Source organism: Erpetoichthys calabaricus, chromosome 14 (genome assembly GCF_900747795.2).
Source record: "Erpetoichthys calabaricus chromosome 14, fErpCal1.3, whole genome shotgun sequence".
NCBI classification, from domain to species: domain Eukaryota; kingdom Metazoa; phylum Chordata; class Cladistia; order Polypteriformes; family Polypteridae; genus Erpetoichthys; species Erpetoichthys calabaricus.
Window position 1 is genome coordinate 11,421,725 of NC_041407.2, and position 22,869 is coordinate 11,444,593.

At 39.9% G+C, this 22,869-nt stretch overlaps 1 protein-coding gene across 1 annotated transcript in view; it reads left to right on the forward strand.

Moving 5' to 3' along the window:
- The window catches only part of tmem94 (transmembrane protein 94), a 74,314-nt gene that overhangs the window by 29,902 nt on the left and 21,543 nt on the right, over positions 1-22,869 (forward strand). Inside the window, exons 10-17 of the mRNA XM_051918734.1 lie at positions 3,421-3,537; positions 7,861-7,917; positions 16,527-16,631; positions 16,817-16,990; positions 17,159-17,388; positions 19,903-20,204; positions 20,393-20,566; positions 22,057-22,159. Coding sequence (XP_051774694.1) covers positions 3,421-3,537; positions 7,861-7,917; positions 16,527-16,631; positions 16,817-16,990; positions 17,159-17,388; positions 19,903-20,204; positions 20,393-20,566; positions 22,057-22,159 — 1,262 coding nt within the window. The remainder of the gene's footprint in view (positions 1-3,420; positions 3,538-7,860; positions 7,918-16,526; positions 16,632-16,816; positions 16,991-17,158; positions 17,389-19,902; positions 20,205-20,392; positions 20,567-22,056; positions 22,160-22,869) is intronic.

Here is a 22,869-nt window from a genome sequence, read left to right on the forward strand (position 1 = left end):
TGCTGCACCCACAGAGCCGTATAAGAATGGGCCGGCAGGGGACACTAAGAAAATAAACTGAAAGGAAAGAGACTTGGAGAGTGAGAGCATAGCACTGGGGGTGAGAGAAAGTGGATAAGCCAGCCAGCTGTAAGAGAGAGGTTAGCGCGGTCAGGGGTCCTGGATGGAGTGAAGGATTGGCGCTCAAGGGATGGATTGTGCCCACTGAATGCAAGAGTGAGTACGATCGTGGAGGAGTCCGCCATAGGGATCTGAGGGATGACTACGAGTGCGAGAAAAAAGCCGGGAGGACAACCGACTCTTAGTGGTCTGGCAGACACTGGCGGAAGCAACCAAGACGGGGGTCGGTAGTGTGAGGACCGCGGTGGCTGAAGTCTCTCCCGATGAGCATGCCTGGGGATGAGCTGGAGAGACTGGGAAGGAGCTGTGCTTGGCTGATGTGATCCCAATGTCTGCGGCAGGATTTTAGTCTCATTTTTAGCCTTGTTTTAAATATCTGGATTTTATCTTTTTATGGATTATTTATTAATGAACACTGGGAAAACTGCACTATTTGCAGACTTGTTTTGATAAAATCACTTCTGCACTTTTGCACCTTTTCTCCTTGCTTCGTTGGTATCCTCATTGTCCAGCTCATCCGGTTACATTACAGATGGTGTCGGGTTCAAGAGCTCCCAAAGAGGAAGTGAGAGCATGGAGCTGAACCCGCATTGTCACACCATTCCTGTGACTGTCTTGCAGTCTCTGATATCGACAGGGAGTAAGTTTATCCCACATCCTCCATGCAGATCTTTTTTTTTTTTTTTTTTTTGCAGTGTGGTGTTTGAGGGTTGTCATGCATGCTCAGACGGTTTCAAATTCCAACCCCCCCCCCCCCCCCCCAACCAACCAACCCCCCCACCAACCCCACAGTATCTTGATGGGATTCAGATCCAAGCTTTACCTTGGCAACTCCAGAGCCCTCCATTTCTTTCTTTCAGCTATTTCTTGCTAGATTTAGTGATAAGGTTAGAGCCATTGTCATATTTGTAACAAAACAACAAACACCACTAGGGCAAGACCCAAGTAATAAGAGGAATCAAGTAGACAAAAATGTAGAAAATAAACAATCATTCGGGTCATTGTTAATCCAAATACTTCTCTATGATGAAACACTGCTGGTATAGTGAGCTGTTCATTCAGACGTGGATTTCTCAAATGATGACTCTTGAGCTTCTTCATATCCCATTTAAGGTGGAAGGGATGGGACTTCTGGGCTAATAGTAGAGGATGTGACTTTAGTAGTTGGGATGTTGGTCTGTCCTAGAGGCAAAAGGAAGAGTAGGTATTATTGAAAGTGTCCTCTTGCGCTCAGGATATGTACTGCCCTTATTATAAGAGTGTTGTAGTTGCCCCCATGTTGCAAGGTCCACTTCTGGTTGAGCCATAATCATCTGACAGATGGTCTGATATTATCCTCAAGTACCCTTCATAGTGGATTCTTTGAAGGTGAGTTGCCCAGACCGATGTGGCAAAGTAGCCCCAAACAATAAAATTTCTACCACATTGCTTTACATTGGGTAACTGGTTCTTCTAATTAAAAACTGTCTTTGGTGTTCATAAAACTTGTCTTCTGGTACTGTGGCTGTATAACTCTCATCTTTTGTCTCATCTCGCTTGGCTTAAGTGTTGGGCAAACTTTGGTCTTGCTTCAATGTTCTTTCTGGACAGCAAAGGCTTTCTACTGGCACAGCTCCCATATAGATATAATTTGTGCAGACTCATACATTTTAACATCAGCAGAGGCAAGAGCGTAGATCCACGTGATGAAATTCTGGGGTTCTTAGACATTTCCTTTAGCATTTTGCTGCAGTTTCCTGGTCTGGACAAGATGGAAAATGTTTGAAATCTTCTCCACTTGTAAATGATCTTTTGGTGAGTGGAAATGATGATTGCCAGTTGTTTGGAGATGTTTTTAAATCACTTCCCAGACTTATAAGCATCTACAACTGTCTTTTTGAATGCTCTTTCGATTAGAGCATGGTGAGAATGCACACTTCAGTATTAAAGACCAAACCAAATTTAATGTCTGAGGTTTAAATGGGACAGCTTTAGACAAGATCTCTGTAATTATGATCTAATCATTTGTATCTGAGTCTATTTTAGGTAAATGTAGGGGTGAACTGACTTTTTTCAACATTGAATTTTGCATTTATGTTAATTTAAATTATGCAATGTAAATGTTGCCTGCTGTTTGCTGTATCACCTTTATCTATAGGTACTGTTTAAATGAAGCTTCAGTCTTGATATGTCCACATATGTTAAATAAAACCATTTCATGAGAGTCCTTATCCTTTCATATGAGTGTTATTGCATATGAAAAATATCATATTTGGCTATTCTCTAGTTCCTGAGATATTTAGCTGATATATTCAAGAATGTGCAACAGCCTTTTTGCTTTTGCCCTAGCAGTCATTTCAGTTTATTCATCCATCCGTCTTTAGAACCTATTTGTCCCATTCAGGGTTGCGGAGAGCAGAGCGGAGCGCAAGGCAGGTATAAGCATTGAATGGTGTGTCAATACATCAAAGGGTACGTTAACTTGTATACCCACATGGAGTCACCAATCAATTTATTTTTATGACAGCAGCACTAAACACTGTATCAGCCACCATAAGTTGTGCTTTAAATCTAATTAATGCTATTTTTCAAAGTCATTTAAAATCTAATGGATGTACTTTAGGTTGAGTTAAATTGAAAAAATTTTTTATTTCAATTTCAAAAATGTATCCTGATAGTGCAAGTATGTCATGTTTTCTTTACACATTGTATTTCATTGTCCCAAGAGGAAGCAGCATTCTTTACAATGAGTCTTTATGGCTGAATGTTTATTACATTACGCTGTGTCTAATGTGGTATTCTGCTTCATTCCATGATCTAAACAAGGGAACATATGACTTAATTTTAAATTACTAATCAATTTTTTAGGAAAAAAAAAATGGCACCAGCGTTAACTTTATAAGCCTTTAGAAGGAGCAGATATGTGTACCAGGTGTATTTGATGGGATATGACATTGAATGGGTTTTGGGGGAAAACTGAGAGTAGTGTAATCTTGTTAGTTTTTTCCTCCCATATGATCTGTACATATAAAACGAAAAAGGAAAAAAATGGAAATCGCCAGTGAAGGTTTTAATGGACCTATACGTCAAACCATATCTAGGTTTGGTTCCTACCTTGCAACTTGTGCAGCCTGGATAGACTCTTATGACACCGGAATAAACAGGTTTCTAAATAGATTTTTAAAAAAGCTAAATTTCATCAAAAAAAAAAAAAACGGTAGAAAAATGGTGCCTGATCAATTTTATCAAACTTAAACTGTAGTATGAAAGGGTTGCGTCAACTTCAAGAATTATAATGGTAGATTGGCTTTTGTCTTACAGATAAATGGAGTTCTTCCCATTCTTCCTCTCCTTTTCCCCATAATGTGGGTGCTTGTCAGTGCCTATGGAGAAGCGAGGGTTTTGGCTGAATCAAGCAAGGCTTCTCCCACAGGGCTGGTAAGTGTTGAACAGCAAGACCAATAAGGGATTAAAGGTCATCATGAAGAATTATGGAAACTGTCAATGCATGTGTCACCTTTTGTGTGTTTTTATGTTAACAATACTTTTATGTTAGTCCAAAAATGAATGTAGTTTTAAGGCTTAAAGGTGGTGTTTGTTGTGTTTTTTTTTTTTTTTTTTTTTCTCCTCCGCCTTCTACCCCAGGTTAAGGTCTATAGCTTTGATTTAAGGGGCTATTGTCATCAATTGTGAGACTGCATGAGTTGAACCTTGCAAGGGAGAAGAGAGTTGCAGTTTCAGCTTGTTTAACAGTTTGTGTAAGTAGCAGCACACACACGTGATTATTAAATTACAAAACAAAGTTATGAAATAGAAGCAGTTGATCAATATGTCCATCATGCTTTTAGCAAACATTTGCTATAAACTAAGTCTTCAGAATGAACCCAAGAGTGGTATAAGTGTTAGCAAAGGTTTTTGTGAGTAGTTCAACTTTATTGCATTTTAAACTTGTGCAGCAAACTAAGGCGTTTAACACATTTGGTAATATGACATGTACAGTGCAGGCATCTAAATACATCTGTAGGGTTGCAATCTTTCAAATGTTAATTTCAGACTCCCCATTACTCATAGACAGCATGGTTATTATAAATGTGCAGGTGACACCTTAACCACAACTTTGATGACTTGGATGGAACAAAACAATAAATATTCTTGAAGGTATTAGACATAATGTTGAGTAATTTTTCATGTTACAGTGACACAGAGTCTTAAAAGGAAGTGTGTTAAAACCTTTTTAGCACATAAACAAGCCTAAAAGAAGCATCCCTAGGATGAATTCCAGAGGGTCGGTTCAACCAGCATAACAGGAACAGATAAAGCTACTTACGTTAAAACAAACAATGAAACAAAAACTGGAATGAAGTTTTAAAAAGCAAAATAATAAATATACCATGAAAGGAAATTGCACAAAAATGACAGCAAAATTTACAACTAAGACAACAGCTAGCTCTCCTAATAAGATCAGAAAAGCTGACTGCTTTCCTGAGATTTATTGCCTTCTTTATTTGAAAATAGGTGCCTATAAGTTGAGTGCTATCATAGACACGCTGCACCATGACAATATTTAAGAAGTATCTGAGTGAGATATTGGGACAGCTTAGCTTTAGCTAAACAAACGAGCTTGATGGACTGAATGGTCTCCTTTCATTTGTTAAACTGCTTATATTCACAGTAATTACTTAGGCACATGTATTTTCACTCCACATCGTACATATTCAACAATACAACATGGATAATGTAATTCAGTACCACACTACAAGTCAGAAAAGAATAATGTAAGGTGAATGAATATTACCTGTGAAATGTGTTCAGCCAGCACAAAAATGACTTATTTGTTCCATAAGGCAAATTATTGTTAAGTAACTAGATTAACTACCTGGATAATCAATAGTGAACAAACTTACTAAATAAGCTTATTTTCAATTGGGACTAGTGTAAATGTAACTGACCAAACAAGGTATACACTTGAGAGATCAAAATGATATTGAAATCTGGCATTTGTACAAAGATGTAATCATTGAGATAATGAAACATTTAATCAGGCTTAAGGTCATGTATAAAATGTTTAGTAGAGCTACTTGCTCACTATTTTGGTATCTAAAGGAGTTCTTAATGAGTCTGGCAGTGGCCTGGCACATTGAGCAATTACTACAGTGTTAAGGACTACTTAAATTGCTGATATTTTTTATTTTATTTATATATGATGAACAACAGTTTATGCTGGCATTTAAGTTGAATGGTATAATGTGGATTATAATGAAAATTCCTTCACTGGCTTTTTTTTTTTTTTTTTGGTACTAAATATGTGATCTTTTAATTATGTGCTCAAGTTTCAGTTTTTGCTTTTTGCATGGCTGTGAATTAACAGCTGCTCTTTTGTTTCACGGTGGCAGACAATTTTAGTATATGTGCAATCCTGTTAGTGCCCGCCAAATTAATAAAAATCAGACAGGCTTTTGTTTTGGTGACAAGGTAGCAAAAGACAAGCCCCATATTTACATTTCTATATATAGCTGTGCAAATAAGGATGGTGTAGTGGTTAACACTGCTGCCTCACTGTTTTAAGTCAAGGGTTTGTTCCTTGCCCCAGTAAATCTCTGTGTGGAGTATTTACTGTATATTCTCCATTTATTAAGGTTTGGACTGTCTTCAGGTACATCCTGATTTCCCTTCACTACCCAAAGACTGACCTATTTAAAGGCGCAACTCTAAATTTCACCTGTATACATGAATTGTTTTGTGATGCACTGCTGCCTTATGCAGTGTTCATTACTGCCTTGTATCCAATGCTGCAGGTCCTCTTGACACTGAACTGGATGAAGCAAATTTGAAAATGGATGAATTGATAAATAAGTTAGCAAACAGATAATTACTCTCTAAAAAGGCTTAGTCGCATGGACTTTTAGTTCAAGTTCTTGGCATGACAGCTTGGAAGTGAATTTTCTTATTATCAATAGTACAGTGGAACCTCGAGATACGATCACCTCTGTATACGAGAAATTCAAAATACGAGGAAAGTATGAGCGAAAAATTCAGATCTAAATGCGAGCATTGGCTCGCGTACCGAGCCACGAGCCAGGCTGTGGGTATAGCTCTCAGCTTAGCGAGGGGGCGTGGTAGCAGTTGCGAGCCACGATCTGTGGTGTCTGCGTTTCTCACTTAAGTGCACAGGTGGGAAACTGCCCACATCCATGATTGTTCCTGTGGCTGATGGGCTGCAGCTGCCATGTCCTCCCCGCATATATAGTGAAGCGCGAGCTGGTTAAGGGGGAGAAGAAGTAAAAGAAAAGAGAGCAGGCAGGCAGGCGGGAGAGCGAGCGAGCGAGTGCAGGCTCGCGTGTAGCTGAACAGTGAGCTGAACAGGCGAGCCAAACAGCTGAAGCAGGACGGTGTAGAGAAGGTCAGCTGCATTAAGAGTGTCTCGCCTGTTGCAGAGCCCGCAGGTGAGACGCTAACAGAGAAGAAGCACCGGGGATTGTCATCTGTTTTTTAAAGACTGAGGATTGTTATTCTTGTGTATTTTAAACCTCCACTTCACAACTGTTTTAAGGATTATTTATTTAAAGATTTATTGAATGCTCTACTGCACTTTGGACACCTGTTTTGATTCTTTTAATAATCAGTTATATTATTTACCAGTGTTATTTATTAAAGGTAGACTACAGTATATATAATTTATCAGTGTTATTTGTTAGGAAAATTGATTTTTATGTTAATATATTTGGGGTGCGGAACGGATTAACTGGATTTCCATTTTTTTCAATGGGGAAGTTTGTTCTAAATACGAGAAATTCGCTATACAAGCTCAGTGCTGGAACGAATTAAACTCGTATCTAGAGGTTCCACTGTATTATAATTCTGTTAGGAGTATTCAGAACTAGTCTTTGTATCTCTCCTGATGCAAGATTACTTTGGGGTTTTACTAATGCTTTTAAGTGTTTTTTTTCTTTGTAATACCTGGAAGACTGCTATCCCTTCTGTTGAAACTTCCTGCAAAGCTTAAGTAGAAAACACTACACACACAGAGCTCTTCTGGGTATATGCAGCAGGTGAAGTTTAACTCTGCTGTGTTAATCTTCTGAATTTCAAACCACTCAGGCAGTCCTTTCACAGATCTAGGCTGTTACAAATGTAAATATGCTGTGTCACTTTTGTGGTTGAAAACTGTACAGCAGGTGGTCTCCACTTTCACTCATCATTGACCTCTCTTTTGACTAAAGAAAAGATAAACTTCACCTAGAACAAAATGGGGAAAAGGCTGAATTGTCATATGGTTAGAGGACAGCTAAAACTGGTCTGATCTGTGACCAGTCTGGTCTGATCTGTGCTGCACAAATTCTAGGCAATCTTTTGGCCAGAGATTAAAGTGGGGTTGAATCCCAAATGAAGGGCGTGTTAAAATTGTTGCATCGTGGCCTGCTGAACAAATTGCTGTACTGATTGAGAGTGGGCCCCAACGTCTGAAGGGTTATTGCCAGTTGCTTTCTTTTCTGTTGGTAAAGAGATCAGTTTGGTAAGTTTTTTGGCTTTTTTTCCCCCGAAGTAATGAGTGAGTGTAGCCCGTGTATTGGATTTGTGACGGCTGCTATCTTCATCCAAATGTTCTTTTTTAACGCTGTGCTACTAATATAATTAACATCAGATTTGGTGATGGTAATACATTCATGTGCTTTTTTAATGGGTGCTGTCCGTACGGTGAGCATGGGATGGGAAGACTAGACTGAAGGTGTCTCTTTTTAACGGCATCTTTTTTTGCTCTAGCTGGCTAAATTCTCAGAGGACACTCTAAGCAGCTACACGGAGGTGGTGTCTTCACAGGTATCTGCCCAGAGTATAAAACTTCTTCCCTCCTTTCCCTAATTCTCCTGTTCAATAACCAAGTCCCTTGTCATTTTGTCACTTCAGTTTTCCTCTCCTCTTTCCCTGCCATTCTTTGTAGATGCTTTAGTTTTTTTTTTTTTTATTCTTATCATTTTAAGGTGTTTGACTCCAGTGCACAGCCTAGTAGTAATGCTGTCTTGCTTGCTGAGAAAAATATTAATTTATGTTTGTGAAATTTATATTCCTTAGCCTTGTCTGTTCTGTTTTTAAATTTTGAAAGTGATGTTATGCACGTTTGAAGAAGACCAAAGTGAACCTCTGCCACTAGTGCAGTAGTCATGACTGGGTAGCAAGTGTTTTTTTTTAGGGAAAATGCATTCCTTCTGCCAGTTTTGGGGTATGACAGTCAGGGGTCCCAATGATTGTGTCATTTTCATTTTTTTTTAAATAAAGTGTGCATTTTATGGAATTAAGAATTGTGGATGCCAATTACTTTGTTGTCAGTTACAACTTAGTAAATGGAAAAATGTGATTTTTTTTTTTTTAAATAGTGCAAGGGTTTCAATATTTTTGGCCATTCCTATATCATTTGTGGAAATGGGTTACAGTATTTTTTCTTCAAGAATGACTTAAAGCAATAATAAAATGTAAAGAAGTCTCCTGAAAGTAGAGCATTTTATGGGTGATATTGCATCAACTTCATTCATATGTCTTATGGGCACCCTGAATGTTAAACAGCTTTATTTTATATAGTGCCCTTACATAGTGGACGCCCTTGTCCAATACAGAGTACAAGTATATTTGATTATTTTTCTTTTAAAGTCGGGGGATGGCTCACTGCAGGTCCCATAGTGTCAATGATAGGTTTTGATTCATTGACCTTAAACAGTCTGGTGCCTTAGGCACAAGCTGACAAGCTAGAAATGAGGTGCATTTAAATTAACAAATATTTAATGGTTTTTTGGTAAAAGTAAATGGTGAGCTTGATCAGATGGGCACTTCTTGTTTGTTTATGGGCTTCACTTGTGTGTATTTAAGGATCAACCAGACACATTTGTTCCCACATGTTTAAATTGTGGAAACTGTCTGGGATCAACTCCCTCTGCTACTGAAGGTGCCAAGTGTTGCCTGTCAGCAGTTTTTCCCTAATGGTTTCTCTCCCTGTAGCTGGTTGGCTTCCAAAACAGGATGTGTACAAAATCGGGCATCTTACTGCCAGGGGAACTGACTTCTGGAGTGTGAATCTCATTAGCAGACTGTGCACTGGAGCTAAATATCAACACATGCAGCATTTGCCTTTCCTCCCTCCCTTGTTCTTCAGCCTGCCTGCCACCACTTGGACTGCTGCATGCCATAGCGCTCAATGCAGAATGACTTTAAACATATTGATGAAATATTGCCCTCATGGCCCTTTCCACCCAGCATGTGCTAAACTTGGGTGACAGTGGTCGCTGCTTGTTTCCGCTCCTTTACTGCATTCCACACGTCCGCATGCAAACTAGGACACACGGTGCCCTTTCAATAGTTGAATTTTTTTGTGCTGCATGTCGTGTTGCGGTTGTCTTTACCATACCTGATGTAAACTGTAGTTTTGTGCGCCTTTATATCTTCCTTTTTCCAGGGACACCCCTTGTCCGTGCCTATTAGAGGCAATGATGGCAGTATGCATGCAGGGTTAGTGAAACCTTTTTAAAGTTTTAACTCAGGTTTGCATTTTGTTGTCTAGCTGATGTTGTCATATTTTTGATGAAGCCACTCTGAGGATAGTAGCTCTGAGGTGTAGCTAATGGCCTGCGTTTGGAAAATGAGTGATGCCTTTGTTTCTTCTCGGCCATAAATCATGAGTCAAACAGAGTTTTTCCAATTAATTAGTTTGAACTGCTCACTGCTGTTCTCTTTTTATTCAGCCACAGTCTATTATAATGGATTTATAAATTAAATCTTAGTTGTCAATGATCTCCATCTACCCGTAAGTATAGAGCCACAGCCTTGTTCTCAAAATAGCATTTATAGTCATGTTAATTGCTCCCTTGTTTTAGATAACATGGTTTTACCAAGGCCAGTTTATTATTAATTGCTATGGTCATTAAAGGCTGTGTCACAGATTTTTACATAATCTGAGCAAGTAGGAGGCAGTTGCACGTGCTACCATGACCACCAGTCATGTTGTATAACATAACCAGTAACTCAGTTCTACCAGTCTGCAGCTCACACCAACACAGTCAAACAGTTTGATTTCTGTCTTAATTCTTGTGGGCAGACTTGCATGTGGTAGAGAGGAGAACCAGTGAACACTCATCCTGAAGTACAAAGTATATAACGCAGCTATGAAAAATAAAGAACGCGGACGCTTTGGGCCTCACAAACCACTGGGAGGCTTGTCTGTCTGATGGCTCATGTTTTACATACCATGACAGATTTGAAAAAAAGAAAAAGGGCTGAGACTGTGGCTGAACTGGCAATATGAGAAAAAAAAAACATTTGGATGGCATCAGTTTTGTCAAGGAGCACATTATTGGATATCAGAAAAAGGGCAGAGCTCGTGACACTTGGGAAATGTAAAACTACGCTGAAAAGTCATGATGGAGTCGTGTAATTTGTCACGCCTTGTTTAAATCTAGTCCTGTAATCTAACATCCTCATGCAACAATAATTACAGTCTAGGATAAACTAACTTGTATGTAGTGGGCTGAGTGCATTTTTTTTTTTCCCTTGAAATGAGAGGAGCAATAGATCAATAGTTGCCACAGCTGCTTTTTCCCTAAATATTAATTGTGACTGACAGTTCATCTTTATATAGGCAAAAATCATGTGAAAATAGTGATTTCTTTTATAGCTGTGATACATTCTAGGGATAATCAATATACAGTAATATATATTTCAAATAAAAATATGAAAGACAGAAACCTAGCCAAATATGTACATACAACTACTGTATGTTGTGAATTCACTCCATGTTCTTTCAGTGCATGCATTGATCAGGCTTTTTCCACTGGTACATTTGCAAAGTGTAGTTTGTCAGGAAGATTTAGCACATCTCCTTTCTCTCTTTTCTAAATTGTAAGATATAAATTTTGTGTAATATGTGACACTAGAGGGCACTGTCGCTCCTCAAACCCCGCAGACAAACGTCCAGAGCACCAAGTAAAAGCACCAGGATTTCTTTTAATTATTTCTTCTTCCAGTATTGTGCTCCAAAGCACCACAATAAACAAATCAATAATCACAATAATACAATAAATCCTCCTCTCCTCCCAGCAGCTCCGTCACACTACCACCCAACTCCTGTTCAGCTTACTGGGTCTTTCATAGTCCTTTATATAGTTCTTGACCCGGAAGTGCTCCAGTCCTTCTGTCCATGTGATTCAATAGCACTTCCGGGTCAGATGAAAACTTGTATTTTTCTTCAGCCCTGAAGTACTTATGTTCTTCCATTCCCGTGACTTGGGAGTACTTCCGGGCTATAGGGAAAATAAAAATCCCTGTGTCTCCCTGCAGCGTCACACAGTGGCACCCACATACCCAGCAGGGTTGTGGATCCAAACTCCATTTCCCATGTTGCCCTGCGGGAATCCTGGGCACCTCTATGCTGCAGGGAGGACTCCATCTAGTGGCCTGGAAGTGTCGGCCGGGATTAGCTGCTGGCTGTCCATCACAAATATTTACACATTCTAACGATATGTATTAGATCAACAATATCTCACGCAAACTTCACAATGAAATGCAGTTAAGCAACTTGCGTCTGCACTTCCCATGGCAGACCAACAAATATTTTCACGTGATCTTGTCCAAAATATAGTGGTGAATGGGATTCTACTCGTTGTTCAATCACTGTTCAATTAATTTGTATTTTTAAACCCTACTAATTCTAATGATTAATAATTTATTTAAATTTGCACTTAATTTCCATACTGCATTGCTGCTAATATAAACTTTCATTGACACATATTAATTTATGATGGTAGTACATAAGATACACATCAGATGGTTTTAGATCTGTAAGCAGAATGGAAGCCTTCAGTAAAAGTGTAAGCATGCTAAATTCTGAACATTTTGGGGAAAAGATGATGAATTTCTCTGCATTTTTACAATATTATTCTGAAATTCCAAAGCAGCACGTCTGCAAATAGTTTATCACTTATAGAAGAACCACATCCTTTATAAAGTTGGACTAGAACACTGGTGGTCAAAATAAATCTGGCAGAAGGTGTGCTCAAGTTGGCAGTTAGATAGATAGATACTTTATTAATCCCAATGGGAAATTCACATTCTCCAGCAGCAGCATACTGATACAATAAATAATATTAAATTAAAGAATGATGATAATGCAGGTGAAAAACAGACAATAACGTTGTATAATGTTAAATGTTAACGTTTACCCCCCCGGGTGGAATTGAAGAGTCTCATAGTTTGGGGGAGGAACGATCTCCTCAATCTGTCAGTGGAGCAGGACAGTGACAGCAGTCTGTCGCTGAAGCTGCTCTTCTGTCTGGAGATGACACAGTTTAGTGGATGCAGTGGATTCTCCATAATTGATAGGAGCCTGCTGAGCGCCCTTCGCTCTGCCACAGATGTTAAACTGTCCAGCTCCATGCCAACAATAGAGCCTGCCTTCCTCACCAGTTTGTCCAGGCGTGAGGCATCTTTCCTCTTAATGCTGCCTCCCCAGCACACCACCGCGTAGAAGAGGGCGCTCGCCACAACTGTCTGATAGAACATCTGCAGCATCTTATTGCAGATGTTGAAGGACGCCAGCCTTCTAAGGAAGTATAGCCAGCTCTGTCCTTTCTTGCACAGCGCATCAGTATTGGCAGTCCAGTCTAATTTATCATCCAGCTGCACTCCCAGATATTTATAGGTCTGCACCATCTGCACACAGTCACCTTTGATGATCACGGGGTCTATGAGGGGTCTGGGCCTCCTAAAATCCACCACCAGCTCCTTGGTTTTGCTGGTGTTCAGTTGTAGGTGGTTTGAGTCGCACCATTTAACAAAGTCATTGATAAGGTCCCTATACTCCTCCTCCAGCCCATTCCTGATGCAGCCCACGATAGCAGTGTCATCAGCGAACTTTTGCACATGGCAGGACTCCGAGTTGTATTGGAAGTCCGATGTATATAGGCTGAACAGGACCGGAGAAAGTACAGTCCCCTGTGTTGGATGTTGGACAGCAAAGGCTTTAAACAGCAAATCAATTGTCTTGAACCAGGGTATGACATTTCATCTAGGGGCACTCTCACTAGCCATATAGGAATATGAGAACACATAAGCCCTGAAAACTCAGTTGACCACAGCCAATAAGACTGTGTTAAAAACTGACTTTTCAGCTTTATTAACAGGCCACTACATCAGTGAAGGCAAACAGAGGATATTGGTGGTAATTAAAGGATAAAACTTTAAAGCCAGTGAGATAGTTAATACAGCCTTTTGAAGAAGCTAACTACCACAGTGTAGAGATGAAGACTCCCAGACAAAGTGGTTGTGTGCATCTAAGATAATACATGAAACATGGTGGCCAATAATACACCTACCCCAGTGAAATGGACCTGAGCAGTTTGCTTCATTTGTATAGAACAACTCGAAGTCACAGTCATTCATGGATTTAACATGAATCTTAACTGAGGTGCGAAAATAGCTGAGCACACAGGGAACATTGAGAAAGGCATCCAGCCTGATGATTAACCGCCTGTTCACAAGAATGAATTTGCTTTACATTAGTGGAGAAAATACGTTTTTGTGACACCTTTTCACGCAGGGTAAGAACAAAGTTGACATGCATAAAGACTAAAATCATTGGATTGTTTCAGTGTTGAGCAGGTTATCTGTTTTTATGATTAAAGATCAAAGCCAACTAACTAAAATGTGACATAATTCCATCTGAATAATGCTTAAGACTTGCATCCCTACTGTTTTACCTGTTAACCAGATAGCCCATTGTGGAAGGCTTGTTTGTACTGGCGAGAAAATCTGTAACATTTCTAAGATAGGAAGAAAGTATAGAGTGAAGAGTGCTTAAATCAACTTAATCTTTGACGAAATAAAGTAGCTAACTTACTAACTAGAAAGCTTCTTGTTATGCTAGTACCATACATTCAGTATACACCACTGCTGAAAATTTGAAAACGGTGAAGACAAATACAATTTTATGTTGCTTTTATATTTCTTAGTTCTGTTTTTTGTACCTTTTGAAAGGTAGAACTAACAGAGTGGCAGTACACTACTATACCTTTTTGCCCCTTTTGGGTTAATTTGAGTTCTCCAAATATTCAGTGTCTTCTCTTTTTCTACCCGCTGATGTGTATTGTGGTCTCTCTCATGGGTTCTAGCAGGTGTAGGTGACAACGTACACCATCTTTCATTATCGCCACCATCAATAAACTGGCTGAACTCCGTGTTTGTGTTAAACAGATTAAACTGAACCTAAAGCCAATTCAATAGTATAACTCCAACTTGAGTCAACCGTGGTTTATGTGTTTAGTGTGGGAGAAAAGAGTGTTCATTGGGAGTCAACTCACTTTGTGGTTGAGCTGATTAGGTGATGCAGAGTGGAGTGAGAAAGCACAGAAGCGATTGTATGATGACATTAATGATTAGAAAACTTCATTGTTTATGGATGACTGTGTTCTTTGTGAATCGAGCATTTATACCAGCAGCACATGGAGTAAGGACTTATCAAAGTGCATTGATAACATCTATCAACATCAGTGTACATAAATGCTATTAAATAATCAGACCTCATTTAAATCAAGCACAGTATGTTTTTATTGAAAGAGTCAACCCACTTTAGTAAAGTGGACTGTGAAACCGAACAGAAGTCCATGTAGAAAAGGGGAAGGCAACAACCCAGACTGCGGTGCACTACTATTAAAAAGGGTGAAGCATTGATGTTGCACATGTCCCATGCATGTGTTTAGTCTCCTTTATTCTGAAGCATTTAAAGGCATGTGTTCTCCTGCATTGTACCGTTTGTACTTTTATTGAAAGCCATTTGCAGAATACTTTGACACATACAAGAAGCAACAGAAGAAGAAAAAATAGTCATGTACACTTGCTGTGGTACTGCATTTTGTAGTGCTGAGGCCTTAACCTAAAAACACAATGCGGATTATAAAATGAAGTAGATGATTGTATCCTATTTCAAAACATAATTAAAGCAGTTGTGCTGCTAATCCCACTGAAGCTGAGCATGTTTGGGCCGAGACTGTGCTTGGATAAGAGGCCATCTAGTGAAAGCTTAGGTTGCGGCCAGAAGAGGTGTTGGTGAGGCCAGCAGAGAGCACTTACATTGTGGCCTGCGTGGAAATCTAAACACTACAGTGCAGTGATGGGGACACTATGCTGAAAAAACTGCTGTTGTCCTTTGGATGAGATGTGAAACTGAGGTTGCGACTCTCTGTGCTCATTTAATATTCCTGCGCATCTTTTGAAAAGAGTATTGCTTATCCAGATGGCCTAGTCATTCTGAACCCCTAATCATTCCCTATTCTTACTGGCTAACTCTCTCTCTCTCTCTCTCACAAATACACCACCTGATAGCTAATGTGTGGTGACTGTACTGGCACAAGAATGGCTGCCGTTGTATCATTTAGATGGATGTTGCGCATCGGTGGTGGTTGAAGTGGTTCCACACTGTCTATGTAAAGCGCATTGAGTAGGTTAGAAAAGCCTTTATACATGTAATTAGTTCAATCATTTTTACATCTGCTATGAATTACTGAGATTCCATAGATTGTCTAAATCCTGTTAGAATTTTAACCCGTGTTGTTTCCTGCTATTTTTCATACCGAGTTTAAAGCCAGGTTAACAGGCTTTAGTGAAAAGAATGCACAAATAAAAATCTCCCACCTACGACGGTCTGGGTCAGAAGGCTGAAGGAGCTAATGAGCTGTGTGTGGTCATCTAAGATGTGACCCTATTTCTTTATTGTTTTGAATGTAATGTGATGAATTAGCAGGATGTGAGGAAATGTTTCCTGTGATGGAGTAGAGCCATGTCCAGAGATGAATTCTTCCTTGCAAGCAATACTGCCAAAGAAAGCTGTCATCCCTTGTGTCGCTTTACTGGAATAAGCAGGTCTGGAATTAATTTCTTCTGTCACAAAAGGGAAGACAGTAGTCATTTATCTTCCAGAAGGTCCTTTAAGATGTACATTACTGCCATAATAATTTGTGTGTCTTACTCCCCCCCCCCCCCCCCCCAATTGAAGATAAAAAGTTGCTCTCTTTGCTTGTCCATTTTCATTTATGTATTTTGAATTAACATCTTAATTTCTTTATTTTGCATTTGTGTCAGACTAATTGACCTGGCTGTGCTCTGTGATGTTTTAGTGTCCAGTGCACTGTTGGTTCCTGCCTCCAGCACCTGTAACAGTGGAAAAGGCAGGTTTATAATACAGATGATTGGACGTGTTGCCTTGTTGTTGTCTGTTGTTTTTTATTCTATAGATGGTGATGTGAGCTGAAGCTACAATGTTGTGTTCTAACACTGTTACACTGCTTTCCTATCTTTCTAAATTTGATGACCCCACTTTGTTTTTTTTTCTTGCTTTTACATTTTTTTTTTTTTTTTTTTTTTTTTTTTTAAACACCGTTTGATTGATTTAACAGGAGATTCTGTGCTGCATCTGGAGACACTTCCTCAACATCATGCAAGGCAAGTCTCTGACACTGTGCTACACGTCGAGTGTTCTCCACAGCCTGGGATCAGTCACAGTGAGTATGGACTCCTTTATTGCTTTGCTTTATTCCTGAAGAACAAGTATCAAGTGTGAGTGAGGCAATGAAAGCATCCATCTGTTTTTAAACTTGAACATGCTTTGCTCTCATTCTGCTAGGAAGCTCCCCACCCTTTGCCAAGATATGTATTTCACAGATGTATATTCTCTTCTCCTGGACAGGTGCTCTGCTGTGTAGATAAACAGGGTGTTCTGTCATGGCCCAATCCAAGCCCTGAGACTGTTCTTTTCTTTAGTGGTAAAGTGGAGCCACCACATGACAGCCATGAGGACCTCAAAGATGATGTGTCCATGGAATCTTTCTGTAGGATGGAAGGGGAAGAAGACCGAGAAGAGGTGAGTTGTAAAGGAGAGAATTTTTTTTTTTTTTAACTTGGCTAAAAGTTGTTTTCATGGCATCTGCTCCACTTTGTTTTCTACTTGTTTCTATTGGTTCTGTTTCCTGTGTCATCTTGTACATTGTGTTCTTTTACTTAAGGTTTTAATTTTCTCTTCTCTTTGTAGGCCCAGGAAGCTGATGCTCTTCTTTGTGCTCCTGCTCTTGACTCTGTGCAGATGACAAATGAAAAGGACCCGAGTGAAGTCTCTGTTGATACACCACGTTCTTCAGACACCCAGCGGCCTCGCAAGCAGAAAGAAGGCCGGCGGGCTAAACACCCCTCTGGATCAAATGTCAGTTTCAGCCGTGACACAGAAGGAGGCGAAGAGGAAAGCTCACAGGCATGTAGCTCATAGCTGTTCTTTAACCTTTGATTACCTGCAGTTTTACTTCTGGTTGCAACTATAGAAGATGAACTAAGGACAAGTGATGGAGGGAAGATGATGCATTGATAAGATCAAGTTTGCAGGCTGTGAACCCAGTGCCACTGAGCAGCGCCCCCTAACAAAGGACCATGGTAGTGTAAAAAGAGTACAAGACCAGCAGTTTGACATTCCTATGGTCCAGCTCTTCTATTACCTAAGTATGTAGATCTCCTTCTACTTTTTTTACGCAATTTCCCATAGTTACTGCCTACCACAAATATGTGCTACTCATTAGATGAAATAGGGAAGATAATGCAAAGGCAGCCTCATTAACTTGTTTTTTTAAAGAGACTTCCATGTTTACTCAATTTGCCAGCACATGAACATATTGCTACTTCTACTACTACAACTACTATTTCTACATTCATCTGATTTCTGTTAAGTTGTGCCACCAGTCTTTTCCTCATAGGCCTGTTTATTCTGCCCAGAGGCTAAAAAAACAATAATGGACAAGGAGTGCCAGAAACCGGCCAGATAGCAATAAGGTGTTAAAAGTTTTTGTTTTGACTTTCATATTTGAATTAAATCATAGTCAAAGTTTAAAGCGAGTGATTCCAAGACCCAGTATTAAAAAAGAAATAAGCAGGTCTCTTCAAAGTTTATATTTATAGACAGTTTATATTTATGTGCCAGTATTTAAAGTGTCGTGTCGATGACGTTAGATGTCACAACATTAGAAATCACGCATTCTGATAACTGGAAGTAATGTTTTGACAATGGGACTCATGACACGGTGGTGACTGTTAGCAAAAACAAAATGGCGTCATGGTAATTAGAAAATAATAAGATGTAATAAATATTGAAAATAAGTAGCCATAATTGTTCCTAAGTATAAAGTGTAATATTCGTAACACCGGCAATCTTTCTAGACTGCTAGAGTAGTAGTCATACATATCAGTACACAGCACTGCAAACAGTGCACCAGACTAAGATATCCACCTTCATTTGGTTACACTGTCCAGTCTCCTGCACAGATTTCTCAATTTCAGTACAAAGGACCCCCTGAGCTCTTCAAGACTGACATTTTAATGCAGCACTCTATGCAAGACAAAGGAAAATGAAGATTAGCTTTGAAGTAAACTAAATATCTGGTGAGAATTCCTTTCCACCCCACCCTGTGCCTGTTGTTTTCTGTCTAGTGGTGTGCCTGTAGATAGATAGATAGATAGATAAATAGATAGATAGATACTTCATTAATCCCAAGGGGAAATTCACATACTCCAGCAGCAGCATACTGATACAAAACAACATTATTAAATTAAAGAGTAATAAAAATGTAGGTAAAAACAGACAGTCTTAGTTAGTTTGTTGCAGAAAATATACAGCTTAAGGGGAAAGTGGTCACTTGATTCAGGCTAGCTTGGGATCGCTTCGAGTTTGAATAGAGGAGCAGGGCAGGTCATTTTCAGAAGTATCAAATTCAGTTTTATTAAGGGCTAAAATACTTTATATACCCGATGTGAGCTGGAATATATCAACAAACAACTGCTGCCACATATTTATTTATGTATGTATGTGTTTTTTAACCAGACTCTGATGGGTACTTCTGCACTAATCATAATCCTATGCGAGTATTCTACCTCGTGTGTTTCTTTAAACTATTTATCAGAGTTTCTTTTCTTGGAGATTTCAGCGGGTTAGGAAAGCTACCAGTAGCAACAGGACCGAAATCAGCATTGAGTTGTAAAATTACATCTGCACATAAAGTGACAGGAGAGCAGCAGTCTGTACACAGGGAAGACTGTAAAGATAAAGCAAAGTACATCCATTTATATCTGCATTAAATGTGTCATGATTGGGTTTAAACATGCTGGTCATAGATCACACAGACAATATTCAAAGTTGTTCAGAAACAGGTAGCGATCACATTTTTTAGGAGTAGACATGCAAATGTGTTTTCTATTCACATACTGTACAATAAGTGACAAAAGAATGGCGTAAGGTGGTGGCAGCAGTCAGATACGCTGTTGTGCAGCTTTAACAAAGGAGCAGAGTGACAGCAGCCACATGTGTGAAGTCGAGCAACCTTCTCTTTCATGTGACTGTTGCATGTTTGGAATTATGCTAAAATATGCTCTTTATGGCGGCGTAGTGTGTCACCCTTTTTAATTATTCTTGTTGGGTCATTATGAGCATCCAGTTTCCATTCTAACGAAAGATGTGAATCTAAATTATATACAGATAACAATCTATACAACAAATACACATGCCTGTATGTTTTGAATATTAATGAAGCGGGCAGCTTTAAAAATGTCCAAGGGCTGAATCTGGCCTGCGGTCCTTGAGTCTAACACCCCTGTCCCAAGTCCTGTCATTGAACTGTGCAGAGGTTGGGAATCAGGCCAGAGTATGGCTGTTTAGCTGTTTGAAGCATTCCACATTGTTACCCATCTTTTCAGTTCTGATTGACTTTTTGCTTATATTTTTCAGATCTGTGGTGACAGTGAGGTTCTGGACTATGAGGCAGAGGACTATGTATGTGATTACCATATGGAGATGCTGAGTCTTTCACAGGACCAGCAGAACCCTGTCAGTATTCAGTTTGATTCTTCAAGCTGGCAGTACCACCTAACATCTCTCAAGCCTCTGGGCCTGAATATCCTACTGAACCTATGTAATGCAACTGTGACAGAGAAACTGTGCAGCTTCTCCGATCACTTGTCCAACATTGCACTCCAAGAAGCGCATGGCTCAGTTGTTCCCATTCATATCCCTTGGTGGCTGTGTGAGCTCGCCCGGCTTATAGGTATGGAAACCCCATCAGCTCCATTGATAGTGCCTTTTCAGTGGCATCTTTTATTAATAAAAGGTTATTGCATCAGGATGTTAGACTTCAAATGACATGCTCTTTTTCATTTTCTCCTCCGTGAGTGATGTTTCTTCCTGTTGGTAATGATTATTAATGTTTATGTTTTGAACCATTTTGATTGGCAGGCTTTACCCCAGGTGCCAAAGAACTTTTTAAACAAGAGCACCACTTGGCCATGTACCAGTTGCCTTCAGCTGAAGCAGCCAAGGAATTTGGCTCTAAAAGACTTCATCAGTTCACTAAGAGGCAGCCCCCATTAAGTCACCTGATTAGCCTGCTTGTCCGAGACTCCACTACTAGTAAGTTACCATTTTTGTCTCTCCAGTGTCTTAAATCTTGTTTCACTATTTAGTTTTTGACTACTAGAGCTGACTTGAGGTGGTTGATGGGGTAAACTTGTGTTAAGGGTGTGTATGTGATTTGTGACACATGGTGAAGGGATTGGTCAAGGCTTAAGGGCTCATTTATACTTCATGCTCAGAACGCGAATGCGCCCGTATCATGGCCGCCACGCATTCTGAGCGTTCATTTGATGCGTCCTCTGAGCAGGTCCTCAGTAATTAACGCGACGTGTGCGCGAGTTGCAGTACCAGCAGAAAGTCAGGGGGCGCAGTGTGCTAAAAGTTGGAATGTGACGTCAGAGTCTCTGTTTACTATCTACATGTGACAGAAAGCCGCTTTGCGGATCCTGCGAAATCAGTGTGCGCGCTTCGATATTTGATAAATGGTTCGATATGGTGAAGCAAAATGCCGACATACAGATGTATTCATGATGCTTTTATATTCAAGTGTTGCATATTCCCCGATCGTAATGACACGATACATTTTGAAATTCTCACATACCATCCTCTGTGCCGTCTTTTTTTCTAGGGCTTCCTCTGCTCCTGACAGCAGCGAATCGCCAGCAATAGATCGCCACACTGAGCACATTAAATGTATGATATTCCAACTCTCTGCACATTTAGAATCCTTAGATTTATACTTGATATCACTTTCATGATGAAAAGCATTAAAGTATGTATATTACATTTTACAGATAAATCGGTAATTTCGTTTAAATAATGAATACTGTTAATAATTATACACACGGGGTGACACAGTGGCAGAGCGTTAGCGCTGCTGTCTTGCAGGGAGTCACGTCGCTGATGTTCCCTGCCTGGAGTTTACACGTTTTCCTGCTGGGTTTCCTCAGTGTGCTCCAGTTTCCATCCAAAGATATGCAGATTTGGGGATATGGTGCCGTTTAAATGACGCTAGTGTATGTGTGTGCTTGTATTCACCTTGCGATGAGCCGAGGCATCGTCCAGGGATTGTTTCTCACTCGTGCCCAATGCTTGCTAGAATGGACACATCCCTGGGTTTAATCAATAAACATCCTTTTCAGAGATATTGCGGTAAGGTGTCTTTGGAATTTAATGGGCGATCTAGGCAATTCACAACACAGAGAAGCCGAACATGTTCTCACCGTGATATCTCGCACTGCCACCTGGCGGATTCCTCCAGATTTATGTAAAGTACGCACGCAAGTATAAACACTTCAACACTTGCGTAGCAGGAGCGTCCGCTGCAGCATGTGTCGCGTGAAGTATAACTCTGGCCTTAGAGAGTCTGGAATGTAAAGAAGTTTTATTTTAAGGTGCCTAGAAGAATGCTGACCTGTGGGCAGTAAGCTTGTATTTCCCAGTTGTCTTTTGCCTTGGTGGTGTATCTTTTGGAACAAGATTTATATTGCATAATGGGATACTTGCCTCTTCTTCCATCACCAACCTTTATGCTGATTCTTTTCAAGATAACGTGCAAATGCTCTCCCATGGAACTGCAGATCTTATTCTGGAAGCCTGTACAGATTTTTGGGATGGCTCTGACATTTATCCTCTCTCTGGATCTGACAGGTGAGTTGGATTATATTTGTAATCTTCCCTTTTGTGGCGTATCCCAAAACCTTTTTTTTAACAGTTTCATAAAGAACCATGTCAGTATTCCGCCACATACACCTATTTTTAAATGGCCTGGATGACTAATGGGCAGTTTCCTTTTTTTGTTCTCCTGTTGTGAGATCAGAAAGTACCCCTTTGGAGACTGTTCTTATTTGGAGGCTCCAGGTGTGAACAAATGATGTGCTCTACAGAGCTGAATGGCCTGATATGGCAGAATATTAATGTCATATTGGTGTAAGAGCATAAATGTGTTGTTGTTATTGTACTTGTAGAGTAAACGAGAGAATAATCAATGACCTCGTTTTCGTTTGCTGATCATGGTTAGTTCTAACTAGAAAGAATCATCAGTGACGTGAACGAGAATCTTAATTCAGACAGGCGGTACTCTCACACGTGCTTTAAACATCTAAACGAAAGAGGCTGGTAGCATCGTGCATGTGTTATAGCACCCCTGTTGAGCATGATTCGTTCATGCTCACAAATCAGTTCCCATGAATCACTTAAAAAAAAAAAAAAAGTAGTTTCAAAAAAGAATGACTCGTTTGCCAATCGCCCATTACTAATCCTGGGGTTACCTCTGGCTAAGCACTGAAATGTCTGTGGGTGGTAGCAAGACTGAGCCTTCTCTCAGGGCCAGGTCTCTTTGGCTGTTTCAGGTGTGCCTC